This window comes from Grammomys surdaster, unplaced genomic scaffold (assembly GCF_004785775.1).
Source record: "Grammomys surdaster isolate TR1022 unplaced genomic scaffold, NIH_TR_1.0 188, whole genome shotgun sequence".
Lineage (NCBI taxonomy): Eukaryota > Metazoa > Chordata > Mammalia > Rodentia > Muridae > Grammomys > Grammomys surdaster.
Window position 1 is genome coordinate 8,828,808 of NW_021604633.1, and position 18,091 is coordinate 8,846,898.

Here is an 18,091-nt window from a genome sequence, read left to right on the forward strand (position 1 = left end):
CCTTCAATATTTTTCATTCTCAGTTATGAGTCTGCTGTCATCAATACCACCTCAAAAAAAGCTTCCTTGACTATTACGGCTGGAGTCAGCATGGATCATGGACACCAACCCTGCTCCAGCATCAGCACTGACCACGAAAGTCCCTTGAGGATACTCAATCCAGAATAGGAACCACTCTTTAGTCTAGGACATCCTGCTGCTGCTCAGAATCTGGGTTATTGTGTTGTGAGGCAACAGTTCTGGGCGCAGGACCTATGTGAGCTCCAGGCTGCTGTACACCACCATGCCTCCAGCAGTTCTGCGAGTACCTTGGGCATATTTGCATATTGTCTTTGCAGCCCAAGGGTAGCTCCAAAGCCGGTTGTTCTCCTTCCCCCAGACAGAGATACCCTGAATCTCCTGGCATCCCAAAAACTGACCCTATTTGGCAATGAGTACTTGGCTATGACTGGGTAGCACACTGGAACTTCAGACCTCCTACCCAGAGGCAGCACTGGCCTCGGGATGGCAGCAAAGCTAAGCAGGTCTCCCTGTGGCCGGAGAATTGACCTCAGCCAGCAGTGATATGCTCCTTTGTCTGAAATAGCACAATTTCCACACTTGTCACCACCTCTGCGTCTTTAGTTCTAATTCTCTCTGCTCCTTTTCTCCAGTTCCATGAAATCACTTTTTAAAAGCATCTAACATAAGACTTGCCTTTTATAAAAGTTATTCCAGAGATATGGAGTGCTCTTCAGCCTCATCCTCTGCTGCTGCATCTCCCTTTGAAGCCTCTGTGGGTCTTTCAGACTCCTCAGAGTAGCAATGTGGCCAGAAATATGCTGATGGCCACCACCGTCTTCGTCTTCAGTGTCTACCACCATTTCTTAAAGGAGCTGTTTTTCCTCCAATATATAAATTTGATACCTCAAATTGTGATAATTATAGCTATGTGAGTTTAATCCTGGGTCCTTTACTCCACTGGTTTACATGTCTGGTTTGGTGCCAGTTATCTCTGTGTGTCTGTCTTTTCCTGGGAAGAGATGTACACATATCATCTGTTTATCCAATTCAGGGTAACAACGATAGACCAAAGAAAAATTCACCCAATTTTACCTTTGAAGCTGTTTATTTTTTTTACAGTGGGTTAGCAGGATCCCTGACACTCCAAGACTGTCTCAATTGATCTTAGACAAGGCACAGGATACATTTACAAAGCTAATTTTTAAGAAATCTCATCCATTGCATCTAAAGAATGATGTGGATGGAAGAAAGATATTTCCCGATCTAGCCTGCTCTATTCTATAGTCATTTTCTGTAACTCACCCCATCCTGTAGTCATAGTACACTGCTATAGGGATGCTTCATATCATCTTCCCAGTCCTGGAGGGCTCAAACGGCATAGCTTGCACTGGTTACCCCTCCTTGGGTAAACAGGATGGTCAGTATGGACTCTTACCTACTATGCCTGCCACCGGAGCTGGAGCTGTTTTCCTTTGTTTGTTTGTTTGTTTGTTTGTTTGTTGTTTGTTGTTCTGAAAGGCTGTGAAGCACTACTTCACCTGTTAATTCTACATGTCATCCATAACTGGCTGCCAAAAGGGCTGTGGGAGAGACAAGCAATTTTGACTACGGATTGGTGGAGACAGACACTTTTCTTGGGGATTGGCCACTGGTAGTCACCAGTGGTGGATTCCATATGCTCAGCCCTAATTGGACTCAGGGGTCTATTTTAAACCACCACAACCAATGACAATGTACTGGGGCTTGGATTCAGGCCATCAGGCTTGCATAGCAAATACATTTAACTGTTGAATCATGTCTTGTAGCGAATTCCCCAACTGTATCTCAGGCTTGAGGATGGTGGACATATTCTCAGGTCTGACTATCGGTTTCCTTTGAAATCAATGTCACCTGACTTATCTTATGGAAATGTCTTAAACCTGTGTTCTCTGAAGGGAAGCCAGGAGCACTGGTTCATTATCTTTGCTGCTTAACTTTTTGCTTCTTTTTTTTTTAAGTTGGATGTGCAGAATTTATTCAAGATTATATAGAACTTGAAATGTCAAGAGAATAAAAATCTTTTAGTGAATTGCATATTACTAGAAATGGACTTGGGACAATGAGGTTCACCACAATAAGGAATGTCATGTGGTAACAACATGCAGAGTTTATGATTGAGAAAAGAGGAGATGATTCTTATTCAGATGGGCTGGGCTACTTGGATGAATGCTTTATGACAGTAAAAATTGTCACCTTTTAGGCAATAATGTAAAAATAGTTTTTAACTCAATACTTTTCATTCCAAAATAAAGATTATTGTTAAAGTAGGCACTATTTTAAAATTCACAAGATAAAAATGTAGTTCTGACTATTCAAACTTTGAAACATAAGACAAAAATATTATAAATTATCTCTGAGATATTTTTATAAGGTACCAAATTTTAGTAAGCTTTGACTTAATAGAAAACCTTTTTCTAACTTTATATCATTAGAATGGGCCCTACAACAATACGAAGAGATTACACATATTGACAATGGTGTGGTGAAATCGTAATCCTCCCTGTGAGTTGTTAGAAACTAAAATAGCAACATTGCTATTGAAGCACTATGCTGATTCTTCAAGAGATTTAACATAGAGTTAGCATAGGATATGAAGCAGTGTATCAAAGAGATACTTGATACACACATTGATTGCATTATTTACAATAATCAAAATAGATAAGAAATACACCTTCTCATTGCTAGAGCAAGCTATTGCAGCATATATATATATATATATATATATATATATATATATATATACATACATACATACATATATATATGTATGTATATATACAGTGCAAATATCCTTCAACTTTGAGAGAAGAGAAAAGCAGAATACATTTTACAACATGGCTTGAATTGAAGAACACTATGTTAAGTGAAATAAGCCAGTCATAAAAGACATATATGTAAGATATGTCCACTTATATGAGGACAGGAGAATACAAAAGATGACAGGAAAAAAAATAATGGCTGTATGCCTGCTAGAAAATACATTACATTGTTAATTAATGGGTTTAAAATTTCAATTTTATAAGTTGAAAGTCTTTTTTTATTAATTTATTTATTTTTTCTCAAATCATAATTCATTCACACAGGGGTTATAAACACAGAAAGGCAGGATGTGGGGAAGGGGATGACACTGGAGTGTGGGTGTTCAGGGGGAACTTTTTGTTTCTTTATAATTTTTAAGTTAGTGCTTTGAGATTTTTGTACAATGCATGTTGATTATTTTTACTTCTCCATTTCCTCCCATATAGGCTTGACCTTCTCTATCCAATCAACTCTGCAATATAACACACACACACACACACACACATACACACACACACACAGAGCAAGTCCAAGTGATGCTGGCCATTTATATTTGGATGTGTGACCTTCTACTGGAGCACAGTGGACTGACCATGCTCCTAAGGAAAACTGGTTCTTTCCTCTCCCAGCAAGCATCAGTTGCCAATAGTTCCTTGGCTATAGTGGAATTATCAGCCCACCTACCCTATGCTAGGATGGAATGTTGAGCCCACCTCCCCTCTCCAAGCTGGAATTTGTTCTGGCTTGAGCACGCACAGATCTTGTGTGTAGTGTCACAACCACTGTGACTGCATGCATGTTGTTGTCTTCTGTATCCAGAAAAAACGGCTTGTAAAAAAAACGGCTGCTCTGGCTCTTCCACTCTCTCTGATGGCCATTCTAAATGATCCTTGATGATCCTTGAGCCATAAGGCTCTCTCTCTCTCTCTGTGTGTGTGTGTGTGTGTTTGTGTGTTTGTATGTGTGTGTGTGTAGTCTCATTTAGGGCTTAGAATTTTGCAGTCTTTTATTCTCTACACCTTGGCCAGTTGTGGGCCACTGTATTAATAACTACCTTTATGGGTATAATTTTGGGGTATACTAGGACAGTAGGGTTTAATGAAGTCTATATTAACACATTTAGCAGAATAATACCCTAGGACTTATAACCTATCTAGCCACAGACTCTTCTCTTAACAGGGGTGTCTGTTTGGATATGGGTTGCATCTTAGTAGAGCAAGATTTAAATCTAATCAGAAATCCTTGGTTACTCCCATGATATTCACCCCGCTATTGTTCTAGTGGGGATGTTTTGCCAGTTCAATCATTACCATAGCTCACATGGTCCATAGCTGCATAAAAATGATTAGTTTTCTTCTCCCCACACTCCTTCCTGTGTGTCACACCTTTGGCTACTATAAAGCTAGCCAGTAGTGGTAGAGTTTCTAGGTCAGTACCAGTGTGGTCTCTATATAATATGACAAATATACGGCACCTTTAGCAATAGGCTTTTGCTGTCAAGTTCTGGAGAATAATCATCAGTATTGGCAGTAGCTCATTGTCCAAAGATGATCTAAGAACAGAGTCATATGAGAAGAATTCTGAGCCCTCATGAGAAAACTCCAAGAAAACAAGACAACTGGTTTGTGAACTCAATTTCTTTAAAAGATGGAATTGTTCTTGGAATGTGCTTTTGTGCAGCTCCCAGGTGCGGTGAATAGGAGTGAGTTCCCTTTAGACTATTCCTTACAACCGGCTATTGTTATTTGTTTATACTGTTTATACGCCTTTAAGGAAAAGCATGTTTTTGCTGCATGCTGTTTGTCTGACAAGTGCAGTTTGTAACTTCTCTTAATCCTCAGAATATGAATTGTCTGATATCTGAATCATGAACCTCATTTATCGGCTCCATCCTCCCAGGTCTCACTGCCTCTAGCACGGCAACAGCCTGTAATGTCTGGGATGCTATGGATCATCACTAGCCATCAACACCCTGGTTCTGGGCTTTTTTATTTGTTAGCCTTTAGTATCTCAGTAGGAGCACTGTCACACTGTTGTAGGACGACTTCATTTTAGCTATATATGTATATGTGCATGTATACACTTATATTTGGATATCCTCCTCTCTGGACTTTGAGGCCCTATAATCTATTTTGTGGTTTTTGATTCTCCTACTCTCTTCAGTTGAACAGTTGAGTTCATCTTTTGTTTTCAGTCTTCTCTTGATCCAGGCATCACAAAGAAACTGCATAAATATGAACAAATTGAAAAACTATTTTTGGTTTATCTGTGGCTTATGGCTTGAACTTAAGTCTAGTATAAAAGATGGACATGTACAAAACTATAATGAAGTAAAAATAAAATTGGTAAAATATAGGTTAGATTTCACAGGGGATTTAAAGTATCAAAATTGTGGTAGCATTGCATGGCACAGAGACCACCTCTAAAGCCACCTGTCAGCTGAGGATGCTGGACACAGTACTAGCTGAGGGTCTGATGGAAGAAGGAGACCATTGCACACAAAAATCAGTATTTTGAAAAGTAAATGATACTGGAAATTGTATTGTATTAAGGGAAGTAAAGTTGACCTGGTTACTATAGAACTTAATTATTGAAATCCAATGCAACCAAAACTATAATTACCCATTTTTTAAAAGAAACAGAAAAAAAAGCAAGTTACAGAATTAGAAAGTTCTTTCTAAGGTGGCTCATCTTTCTGATGAACATTATCTTCCTTTGTCTCATGTCTGTGGTTGTAAATATTCAGCTGACGACTTTGTGACTGTTACGAAAGGGCTCTATTACTGAGCTATCCATCCAGCCCTTTGTTAGAATTATATAATTTTCTTCAAATGTTTATCTGTGTGTGCATTTATATGTGTGTGGTGGTAGATCATTAAAGCAGAAAGAGGGTCATGTGAAGGGCAGAAGAAGTCTTAATGGAGGTGAGAAATGAAGTAAGAGAAGGGAGAACTGACCAAAGGAAGAAAGGAAGAAGCTGGGCAGAGGCAGGTAGGAGGGAAAGGAACCATCTAGAATAGAATATAGTGACTCATGGGTATGCAGCTGCCATGATTAGACTCAGTCCATTGTATGACAAACTATCAACCAAAAGAAAAGCAAAAAATTTAAAACTGAATTAAGTTAAAAAGAATTTCAGAAATACCAATTTCTTTCTAACATTTAAGCTTCAATGTGATGTTTTAAATTACTCTCCTGGCAATATTTTTGTGAGATTTAAATGAAAGACTATTAGCTTCTCTACTTTATTATTTTTAGAATGCATGATCAAGAGAAAACATGAATATAAAAGAAGAGAAAGACAACACATTGAAAAATGTGTTCTTAAAATAAATGATCTTGTTTTATGTAGGTATAAAATTTTACAATTAGAAAGCAATCATAAATATTTACTTGTTAAATTTTTTTATATGTCACTAAAGGATTCATTGTAACCACATCTTACAATTTTGAATCTTACTATTTTTGTAAAAATAACCAAAGGAGATGCATAAGTGGGTTCTACCTTGTTATACCTTGTACTCTTTCAATATGGAGTTAAATGTGATTTTTCTTTTTAGATATACTGAGAACTTTACATCTTCTTTCTCCTTTTCTTTCTTTCTCCTTTCTTCTGCTTCCTAAACATTAGGAAGAAGATGTCTTGGCCTTTTTTCCTGAATCTTGCTTCTGTGTTCTTAATACACTTGCCAGGAGAGTTTTCTGTCCTTTCAAAATAGTTATTAAGGTATGTACAGAGTGATCCATTTGTGGTCAAACAAGAGTAACAGTAAGAATTTACCCTGCTAGTATCACAATAATTGGGAATAATGGGAGTGTTTGGAAGCACTTCTGTCAACAGCACTAACAAACACAAATATAAAGTTTTAAGTAGTGAAAGAGAAGCTCTGAGCTTGTATTCTCAAACAGAACTACTCATTAAATGAATGGGACATTGGTTTTTATTTTTCTACTTCTACCTCACTTTTTCTGTTGGTCCCTTTCTCCATAGAAACTTAAAAGAAACAAAGAGCAATGAGGTAACATTTGCTATTTGACAATCTGATTAAGACAAAGGTGCTTACCATTGAAAAAACTCTATTCACTCCATCTCAAGTTTACTTTTGTTAGACAAAATATGACTATCTTTTCCCTGAAGGAACCTAAACCATTGTCCATTGGAAACAGTTATGTTTTGGAATGTTAAACATTGCAAAGGGGGTGGGGGGTTATAAAATACAAAAATAAGTGTTGGTTCTGAACTAGATTTCAAAAGTTTTGGAGTATGTGTTCTTAAGACAATTTAGAGTTCTTGTCTAGATTAAAGTAAGATCTTGAACATAGAAAGACATATCTGTTTTGTATGTTACTATACAAACATAGCCATGATGACTAGATTTGGTTAACTCCACATTTAATAAAACACTCAGGTTAGCAGAGACTGAGCACATAGCCCATTCTAAAGGTTAGACAGACTTTTTTGTTGAAATATGCTTACTGTATCATCTTTTATGTTTAGTAGATGAGATTTGTAAAGAAAATATACATTTTAAAGCTAGAAAAATATGGATATATCCTACTGGCTATAATGATGGTGAGCATGTTAAATTTGTTTTCATCTGTAAATAGCCCATATAGTATTAGACTCTTGTAACAGATAAAGAGAATTTTAGTACAATGTTCTATGGAGTAACATTCATTTGAAAGGTTTTATTGCTTTTTACCTTGACAGTCAAACTACAGTCAAACAGTAACTGTAATTTGTTGTTGTTTGTGACAGGGTCTTCTAAAATAGTCTACATTGACTTGAAACTCATTATGTAGTCAGGTTGACCTTGAAGTTGTGGTCAACCTTCCAGTCTCAGTCTCCAAAGTTCTAGAATTCCAGGTAGGCACTAGCACGTCAGCTAGTAACATGGTTCTGATTGACATTTTTTTTTCTGTTGTGAATTCTCATTTTATCCTAAGAGATATATTGCAAGAAAATATTCCCAGTTTTTAAATAAAAAGATTTATTTTTATTACATATGCATATATATATATATATATTTGCCAGGTGCCTGGATAATCAAGAAGAGCGTATCCAGATCTCTTGGTAGTGGAGTTATGGATAGTTGTGACCAGCCATGTGGATCCTGGGATAAAAAACCCTGGTCCTCTGAAAGAGCAGCCAGTTCTCCCAATTGCTGAGTCATACATATCTCTAGCCTCAAATCTCTGCAGTGCAGAAACGTAGAGTAGTGTATATCCCAATACCTCACAATTAATAATATTTTGTTTATCAAGAATATCTGTCACATATTTGTGACACAGATTTTAATGGCAGGTGGCTAGGATGTAGAAACTTTAGGACACAGTTATTTCAAATAGCTTTTATTCACATAGGACTAGAGGAAATCAGTAGAAAACACAAAACGGGCATCGTTATTCTTCTGAAGGTGTGGTGACACTAACAATATCAGCCACCCTTTGGAGCACGATACTGTGCTTCCAAATACAAACAAAACAGAACAGAACAGCACAAAACAAGAGGGAAGTGGAAAGAAGGTGAATATTCCAAAAGCATGTTCAACAATGGTGCTGTCAATAGTTATTAATCCTTTATTATGCAACTATCTTGCACATCTGGGCACACACCACTGGCAGAACAACTTCATGTTTGGCAATGCACACTTTTCTTAGCAGTTCTGGATGACAGATTTTGATGAAAGCCAAAAAATTAAGGGCAAAACTACCTGTTCACAGAGGAGAATCAATTGATCTTCTTACATTAACAGATATAGACCACAATACAAAAGACACATTCACATTACACAAACCAGAAACTCCTGGTTATCTGTACTCACTCCAGTATTCCTGGTGTAGTATTTAATCAACAAAGTAATAAATGTTTTCATTGCATATTTGCCTGAGGTGCCCAACTGATTGTTCTAAACGACACAGACTGCCTGGTGTATATCCTACACAAAGGTCTGTACACTTGCTAAGCCCAGCCACCACTGGAAAGACAACCTCATCTCACACAGCTTCTGTGAAGGTTTGCACCGATGCTACTCATCCAGACAGACTTTGAGAACCTTATAATTTAGAGAGACACGTAAGAGACTTTTTTCGCTCTAAAAAACCTCTGCATACACAAGTAAGTAAAATTTCTCTTTTCTGTTTTGCTGTTGTTACTAAATGTGAGGTTAATAAAGGCCTCAATCCAGACATTGAGACCACAGCATTGCCATCTGTAACAAAGTGCCATCTTCACCAAAGACCAGAGTGTAACAGCAGTGACTATAAGGGGCTTGATCCCACTATCCCTGAAAGCAGTTGACCTTATTTAGCACATGTGGCAATTTAATGCTCCCTAATGTGCTTAAGAAGCCAACAAGATATTGCATATATATGTCTACATATATATGTTCTTCAGGTTTCTCCACTGCCATTTTTTACTTCAGGTGTTCACGTGTAAGTGTCAACTCACCTAAATATCCTTCAAAGGGTATAGAGAATGTGTGCACAATCTTCCCTCCTGATCACCAACACTACCCATTTGGATAGTAGCAAAAATGCTGGAAACAGTGTTTGACACAAAAATAAAATTCTGCATTGATAAAAGTAAGTGGAAAGACCCAAGTTCAGACTAAAAGCAAGCTTAGGTGTCCTTGTAGGGAAGGGTACTTAATTCAGGTGTCGCTTGACATAGGATAAGTAAGACCACATCAGGGTTATAGACTAGGACTTGGATAAAGTGCATGAAGACACATATGGCAAGTGGGGTCTCAGAAGTGAAACTTGCAAGGTTGTTTCTGCTTAGAGGACATAAAGTAGAGAGAGGTCACAAATTGTTCTGATTGTTTAGATATGCCAATTTGATACTGGCAGGCAAGCAAGGGAAACAAGAGAGAAAGAAAGGAAATGATTGGTTAGAAATATTGGTACTGTACAGTAGATTAGTATTTGCTAACTGTTCTAGTTTGTGAATTAAGATTGTTTGAGAAATTATAACCACTTTAATATCTTACCATTGAAATAAAGCCCAATTCGCCCCAGATCAACAGTCTCAGATTTGTCTGATGGAGTCACTCCCAACATATGTATTAACAGACACAGTCATTTCTTAACATATTACATGAGACTAGGTAGGAAGTTCAATAGTCCTGGGTGTATATATAATATGTTCAATTAAAAGTTTTTTTATCCTCTGGTCATACATAGTTACTCAGTGCTTCATGAAGTATTTGATGAAGCAAAATCAAGATGTTAGCTCTTGGAGACAAAGTCTCTGATTTTCAGTGTAAATACATCTGAATAACAGAGCTACACCATACACATTCACATGTTTTAGTGATGGTGTAAAGGAAGTTCATGAAATCCTCCATTTTAGTTCTGTTAAAGGGCAGTAAGTAGTGTAGATTTCTACTAGAGATCAAAATATGATAGTGTCCTTGGGGAAGACAGAAGAGCTGATGGGATGCTGAGTGTGATCACAGCAGTGATCAGCTTTGAAGACACTGGAAAACCTTTCTTCTCAACCTTAATCTGCTTTTCTCAGTGTTTTGTTTTGGTGGTAAACATTCCCTCTTTATGGAAGTAGTACAACACATTTACAAGCTCTCTCTCTCTCTCTCTCTCTCTCTCTCTCTCTCTCTCTCTCCTCTCTCTCTCTCTCTCTCTCTCTCTCTCTCTCTCTCTCTCTCTCTCACACACACACACACACACACACACACACACATAGAGAGCATATTATTTCATTTCCAAAGGCAGAAAAAGAATGTTAAGATAGATGAAACTAGAAAAGATGATGTGCCACTTTGACAGAATGGCTGGTTTAAACTCAGAATTATTTATTTTCAGGCTTCTTTTGGACTGTTAGATTTTAAAACTTGCTTCCACTGAGACAAATAGACCAAAAAAAAAAAAACCTTAAATGAGAAATAATAACAAAGCCCAACTAAATGAATTGCCTTAATTGTAAGAGACGGAACATAATTTATAAAACCTTAAAAGTACTGATTGGAGAGGGCTTGTCTTCCAGGAAACTCTCAGGACCACTGTCCTTCATCCCCATATAGAGTCTGTAAAGATTCCCAGTGAACTCACAAAGCTTTGTAATTGGGCTCTAGAAACAAAAAAGTCTGAACTATTAGGAAAGACCAGTCCCATAATTTTTGAAGTTTTTGTGGGAGAAGATGCCTTATTTTCAAGGCCACTGTGATTTTAGTTAGGCAAGTGAAACTATCGAGGATCATAGCAAGAACTGAAGGCACAATTTCTGTTTTTCTCCCAGTATTCTGATACTTTGCATTGCAATCAGTTAGGCATTTTGTCACATGGTGGGAAGTGTGTGATTAAGTCTTTTATACCCATTTTTTTAAATCTAGACTACAACAAAGATAACCCAGTGACTTGGCTTTGTCAGAGTGACAAGTCACCCTCAGAGGCTGTACTGTTGCTGGAGCATCAGTACAGTAATATAGTTGTGCTGCTATATTTTTGTTTCATTATCCAACTTTTAAAATGTATTCACAAAGACTGAAGAGTAACCATAGGGACCTGTGACTCTGGAGCTGACTGCAAAGCTTAACGATTATATACCTTTAGAAGTATGATAACATTTCCCCTTTTAAAAGTTATCTTTTGTAAGCCTTTGGTTTTCTTTAAGCAAATTCCCCAATTACACACACACACACACACACACACACACACACAAACACACACACATGAGAGAGAGAGAGAGAGAGAGAGAGAGAGAGAGAGCGCGGAGGCAAAGATAATTGGCTTGGATTTCTCTAAAATATCAAAACAATGGCATTTACAAGAAATTTATTACAATTATGTATCTAGATTGAGTTAATTCTTATGCAACGTAAGTAATTTTCCCCTAATACTAAGTTGCATTCCATTTCAGATTTCCTATTGCAAAAGGTATCTCAAATTTCAGGGATGTTAAACCAAGTACTAGGTCATTTTTGTATATGTAATAAAAGTCTTAAAAATTAAAATGGTAATCCTAAAATACCCAAATGCATGAAAAATGTGGTCTGACTGTATAACAAAGGAGAGTTATGTAACTCTACGTGAGTGAGATCTTTCATCTTTGATTTACAGGTTAGAGTCCTCTCTAACTAAAACCACATTGTTCCATGTCTTTCATATCTTGGCCTTCCCTAAAACCTTGTTTTAATTAAGGTTTCTTTCAGATTTTGGAATAAAAGCATGACAATCTTCACTTATGGCTTTAATATATCCTTTGAGTTAAGAAAATATATAAAAAAAGTCAATGTTAAAAAGCACTGTCAGATATTAAATATGCAAGGTATTCCACCTCACTGTCTTTAAGCGTTTGAGTTATACATTGAAATACAATTTTCAGAGGCAGGGGCTAACTTCCTTGTATTTTACTTAGTAAGCTGTTTTTAATCTCAGAAATAAATGTCTTTTATTTTGAACTTTTGTTGGAAATATTACCTGTTCTATGTTTTCATGTGAAGGCACAATTCTTAGCTTAGCCCCATTCAAATGAACTTCAAATTCTTGTCACCTTCACTGACACATCTCTAAGACCTGGGGAACTCAGTGGTGTCACTTAAACTATACCCACTAAAGTAGTTTCACAGCAGAAGATAACCTAAATGGGATTCACCTGAAAAGTAAACAAAATAAATCAAATACTCAAATCCTCCGAGTAGGGGGAGGTTGGGGTGATTTTTCTAAAACATGGAAGGGTGACAAGAAAAGTTGAGAAGGAAAGAGGAGTGAAGGAGCACTAGATAGAGCTGGAACAAGCTACCATCCTTGAGAAGTCTGATACTTTTCAAGGGCTGCATGTCTTCCAAGGGATGTACCTCCAGAGCCACTATCCTCAAGGTGGCGCTCCATGGGGGTGGCGAGACCTCATTACATGTCAAAACTGCAAACCCATATACTGTGAGAACCTCAGACAGATATAAATGTCCAGCAAAAGATGACACAAGATACTGCCTGTAGTGTGTACATTCCTTTTGAACTGTCAGATACATTGTAATTTTTTTTTCCATTAGGAAAAAACCTCGCTGTGGCTGGGTAGTGACGGTACATTCCTTTGATGCTAGCACAGAGGCAGGCAGATTTCTGAGTTCTGAGATAGCCTGGTCTACAGCATGAGTTCCAGGACAGCCAAGGCTACACAGGGAAACCATAGCTCCAACAAGCACCACCACCACCATCCCATCAAAAAAAGGAAAAAGGAAACCTTATCTCAGGTCCATTCTGAACTTCTACCAGGAGGGAAGGAAGCATATTAGAACAAAAGCAAAAAAACTCAAAACCAAACAAAAATATAACAGAGAAAAAACTCCATAAAACCCACAGCAATCTGTCTGTAATTTCCAGCAACTCACAGCTGAAAAGAAATCCTGTAAACAATTTAAGTCTACTTGACAGTAAACTACACAATAAGACACTGGTCAGAATGTCAGAAATGGATATCTCTCAGATTTTGCCCAAAATTTCACTGGCTGTCATAGCTTCTGAAAGGAACAATGTGGAATGCTGTACTGAAGGTTTCTAGCTCACACTTTGTGTCTGGGAGTGGGTCATCAGCAGAAAAGCATGCTGGAAACAGTTTCTTCCAATCCTGGTTACTGTAACTTTAGATACACAGTGGTTACATTTCAGGAATCTGTAATGCCCTTTCAAGTCCATCCAAAGAACCAGCGAAGCTGCTGTTCAGAATTTTATGCCCAGTGTTTATGTTCCATCAAACTGTGCCACCCAGGCAGCAGACATGTCTGAGGGTGCTGGGGTTGTTGGGGGGGGATACACAATGATGTCACACACAGGAAATATCGGGGGAGACTTGGCACTTCACAAGGCTGGCTCCTCTTCCATGGGCTCACCAGCAGTTCTGTAAAAATAAACAGGCAATCAGAATACGGCCCAAGAGTACACAATGGCATTGTAGACTTTCATGCACAATCAAAGCTGATTTTTCAGCTCTCCCCCGTGTTTATTTGTGTCATTCAGTTATCCATAAATAGAGTTTCTTTCCTAGGCAGTATAAACAAATGTCAAGTGGAAAAACATTTTAGACCCAAGCAATCATTGGAAATGTTCCTGTTTATATTAAAACATGTCAGAATATTTTATAACCTTAGATTCCAAAACGTACATGTTTTGTGTCTTGGACAGTCCAATAATTTATTGAAAAAATTAGCTATGATATCCTATTTTAGAAGCAATTGCAGTGATTTCTGGAACCATGTTTTGTTAGAGTAAAAGATTCAGCTAGCTTCTGGAGGAGGCTCATCCAGGCTCTGCGTTTTGCTTCTGTTCTTTCATAACTGGATTGGCCTTCTGCCGGAGGCATTTTAAATCAAATTCTGAATTTGATTAGCAAATTGCTGCTACAGACCTAACATTTTTATAAGAAACGCACTATGGTAGTATGTAAATCGTTTGTATTCAGCATCTTAAGTGGGGTGTTCTGCTCAGCTAAAAACCAAAGCTAATTGCTTGAAAATTTATACTTGAGAGTTAATCTTAATTTACTAACACGTTGAGAGCATTTTAAGGGAAACTTTTTACAATGATTTTTAATTCAGTTAAAAGAACAAATTGTAGCAGGAATCCAAATACATTAGGCAGTTGGGTTGTCTAGGGAAGTTGGATTAGCAGGATTTGTGATGCTGGAATGACAGGCTGAGTCTGAACTCCACAAGCTAATTATAGTACTAGAGTCTGTGAAACCCCAGCTTCAGGTATGAACCATGAAGAACAAGGTGCCCCTGACAGAACAGGTAAAGAGTAAAAATAGCAATCACGACAACGAAGAGTGTACCAACATCCAACACTGGAATCCTTTGGATTCATGTCTTCATTACCCGTCATCCATATAACCTTATGTCAAATGACACGTAAGTACAGTGCGATGCCTATGTTGCCAGGAGGAATATAGTAAGTACTCTGCGGCTTTCTAGGTGATAGAATAATAGATAGGCAAACAGTTTTCACTTGTTATCTACTCGCTGGCTTTCTATAATGATCACTTTTATATCAGAAAAACTTAGGATGAGTGATGTGCAGTGATTACTGAGACAAGCAGGCTAGTTAGGCACACTAGTTTTACAGGCTTAAAAGGAAAAGAGGCATGGTTTGAAGGAATCTTGAAATAAAGTGGTTCTCTGTCAACGTAGCATTTTTTAAAAATAATAAGTTAAGAACATAAAATACATTTTCCTTAGAATGGCAATCCAGAGATATTTTTTACCTTATGTTTTAGAAAACAAAGTAAAAATATCAGGTCTCAATTAATCAACATTATCTAAAACACAGAGTTCTAAAAGATTCCATAAGTAGTAATTAAAAGAAAGAAAGCAAAAAAAAAATAATTTCTTAGGAATGCCCAAGACTGTTCATCATATGGAGCCTGAGGATGTGTTTAGACTATCAAGACGAAGTCACAATTAGCGTTTTGAGAAAGAAAAACAAAATAAAAAATACTTTCATTCTAATATATATATTTAAATCTGTTAATTTGTGGATCAAAACTTGAGGAGTAATCTAATGGAGACCAAATCCTGCTCCTATCCTCAAGCCAAGGAAGGCTAATTTTTCCCCTGGATGAGTCCTGGAGGTCAGGACTCAATGTGACTGGCATTCCATAGAAACACCTCAGTCACCAGAAATAAAAGATGCTTGCTGTCTCTTGGTGGAGGAACATGTATTTTCTATAGGCCTAGAGGAGGTTTTACAAATATGAGCAGCCTGTTCACACTGTAAGCTAATTACTGGCAATAACCAAGTTCCCTCTTGAAGCATAGAGATGTATAGGTAGAATATAAAACTGTCTATTGGAAGAATCCTGTCCCTGTTTTGTGACCTCCTCTACTAACTTCCTTTTCAAAGATACTGTATTTACCACTGCCCACATTTTACTGTGTCTGCATACATACAACTGCCCCATCTCCCTTATGTGTTACATCACCATGACAATAGAGTACCTAGAAAGTTAAAAACTCTCTTTGATTTCAGAGGGAATGCCCTGTGTTTATGTGTTTAGAAACTGAACATTAAAACTTAACACTGAGCAAGTCAGTCCCTTCATTCTCAAAATTTCTTTCTAGAAAAAAAAAAAAAGAGTACTTGTTTTATCCTCAGGGCTCAGGGAAGCAAATACATTAAAGTCAGAGAACATGCCTTACAAATGCTCAGTGTTAAATAAAAATTACAGAGCAGTTGCATTATTTGCTCATAACCATCATGCTTCAGCTTCCCTAGTGCTGAGATTACAGGAATGGACCCTCACACCCTGCACATATTATCTTTGTCAAATCCTTATTCCTACATAACTATTTTATATGTCTACTTTTGGAACTTCAGAAACAATTAGCATATGAGTTAGTGACAGATGACAATGACTTTTTATTTGTGTGTTTGTTTTGTTGTTTTGATTTTTGAGATGGGGTCTTATGTAGCCCAGGGTAGTCTCAAATTTGTTATGCAGTTGAATCTGGCCCTGGATTTCTGAATCTGTGGCCTAAGTGCTGGAATCACAAATATGTGCTACCACGTCTTGTCGCACTGACAGTGTTGAGAAGTGGTGCTTTGGAAATATGAGAGCTTCTCACCTCGATCATCCACAGACATGCACAGTGTATCTCAACTAACAGTTATTCCCCGAGGTCCTACAGCCTATCCAGCCATAGGTTCCTGGCCCTTTAAACAATGCTAGCTTTGAATTCTATCTCATTAAACAGACTTCAGATCCTTTCAGAAAGTAGTTGTTTGTCCTATAACCTTCATGCTACTGTATGCCAGTGGGCATATCTTGTCAGGGTAGGCAGCAAGTCTTTGCTTCTTTGAATTTGGACTTAAAGAATTTATTATTTATTAATAAAGGATAGCAAGCATCTTTTAATTCTGGTGACTGGGGCGTTTCTATGGAATGCCAGTCACACTGAACCCTGGCCTCCAGAATTCATCCAGGGGAAAGATTAGCCTTCCTTGGATTTAGTTTAGGAGTGGGATTTGGTCTCCATTAGTTTATTCTTCAATTTGAACACAGTAGCACCCAGCTGGGTATCCCAGCACTCTGGGAAGTCGAAGAAGATTTAACACTCTTGCAAAGTCAGTTTGGGTTATATAGTGTGTTCAAGATGCATCTGAGCTGTACACTGAATCTCGTAAAAAACAAAACAACCCCCCCCAATAAAAAACAAGCCCAACCAACAAACAAAAAACACCAAGTAAAACAAAGAGCATTTTTCATGCAACAGTGTAGTTGGTTGATAGATGTACCCTCTACTTCTGCAAGCCACTGAGCAATGGTGAACTTTGATATTCAGGGAAGGATTCCTTCAGCCCAGCAACACAGATTAAGAAATTTACAAAGTAAAGGGAGGAAGGAAAGAATAATCTCGAGATCAGATACAGTGAGTCTAAGTAACCAGGGCTCTGTGGGCAATGAGCAAAGCACAGAACACAACGGACCACAGTTTCTGCCCTCTAGTGCTTGCAGCTTGTGTTTCTTCTTACAGTAATGAGTTCAATGTATGCAAATTCTGTTTGTAAAACAGAATTCTATTGCTAGCTAGGTTTACAAGTCTTCATTACTATTGAGCTGTGGCATACTTTAAAGTAGCCTTTCTCAACCTGTGGGTGATGACCCCTTTGCAGGTTCAAAGGATGTTTTCACAGGGGTCACCTAAGACCATCAGAAAATACAGATATTTACATTATGATTCACAACACCAGCAAAATTACAGTTGCAAAATAGCTACAAAATAATGTTACTGCTGTGGGTCACCACAACATTAGGAACTGTGTTAAAGGGTCACAGCATTAGGAAAGTTGAGTAGCACTGATTTAAAGGTTTTCCTATCAGCAGACTGCACAACTCAGAAGACTCCAGTTTCTGGCAAAAGTGCATTCTGTCGTCACATCGGTTCTCTGCAATATCCACAAATTCCCCTGCACCATGCAGCTTCCCCATACTCTGTGCTTCATGAATTCTATTTTCTCCCACTTCCACCTTTATTTTCCTTTGTTGTTTTCCTTTTTCAACACTTTAACACACATAGGAGACAGTCCACAAACCCATTGAAATGTTTGATGTAAGCAGGGCTTGTGTAATAGCTTTTTAGAGAGATACAACAATATAGCAATCTAAAATAAGAATAAAATAATTAATAATAATAATTACTAAATCAAGAATAAAATAAGAACTTCAGCAAAGAACAAATGTGTTGGAAATATTCTCAATTTAAACTTCAAGCCCACACATATTGCACAGGTATGTGAG

The 18,091-nt window shown here is 37.6% G+C and overlaps 1 protein-coding gene across 1 annotated transcript in view; it reads right to left on the reverse strand.

Annotated features, from left to right (window-relative positions):
- Positions 1-13,517: 13,517 nt before the first annotated feature.
- The window catches only part of Hdac9 (histone deacetylase 9), an 818,562-nt gene continuing 813,988 nt past the window's right edge, over positions 13,518-18,091 (reverse strand). The window contains exon 27 of the mRNA XM_028768866.1: positions 13,518-13,696. Within this exon, the coding sequence (XP_028624699.1) occupies positions 13,657-13,696 (40 nt within the window). The 3' untranslated portion in view covers positions 13,518-13,656. The remainder of the gene's footprint in view (positions 13,697-18,091) is intronic.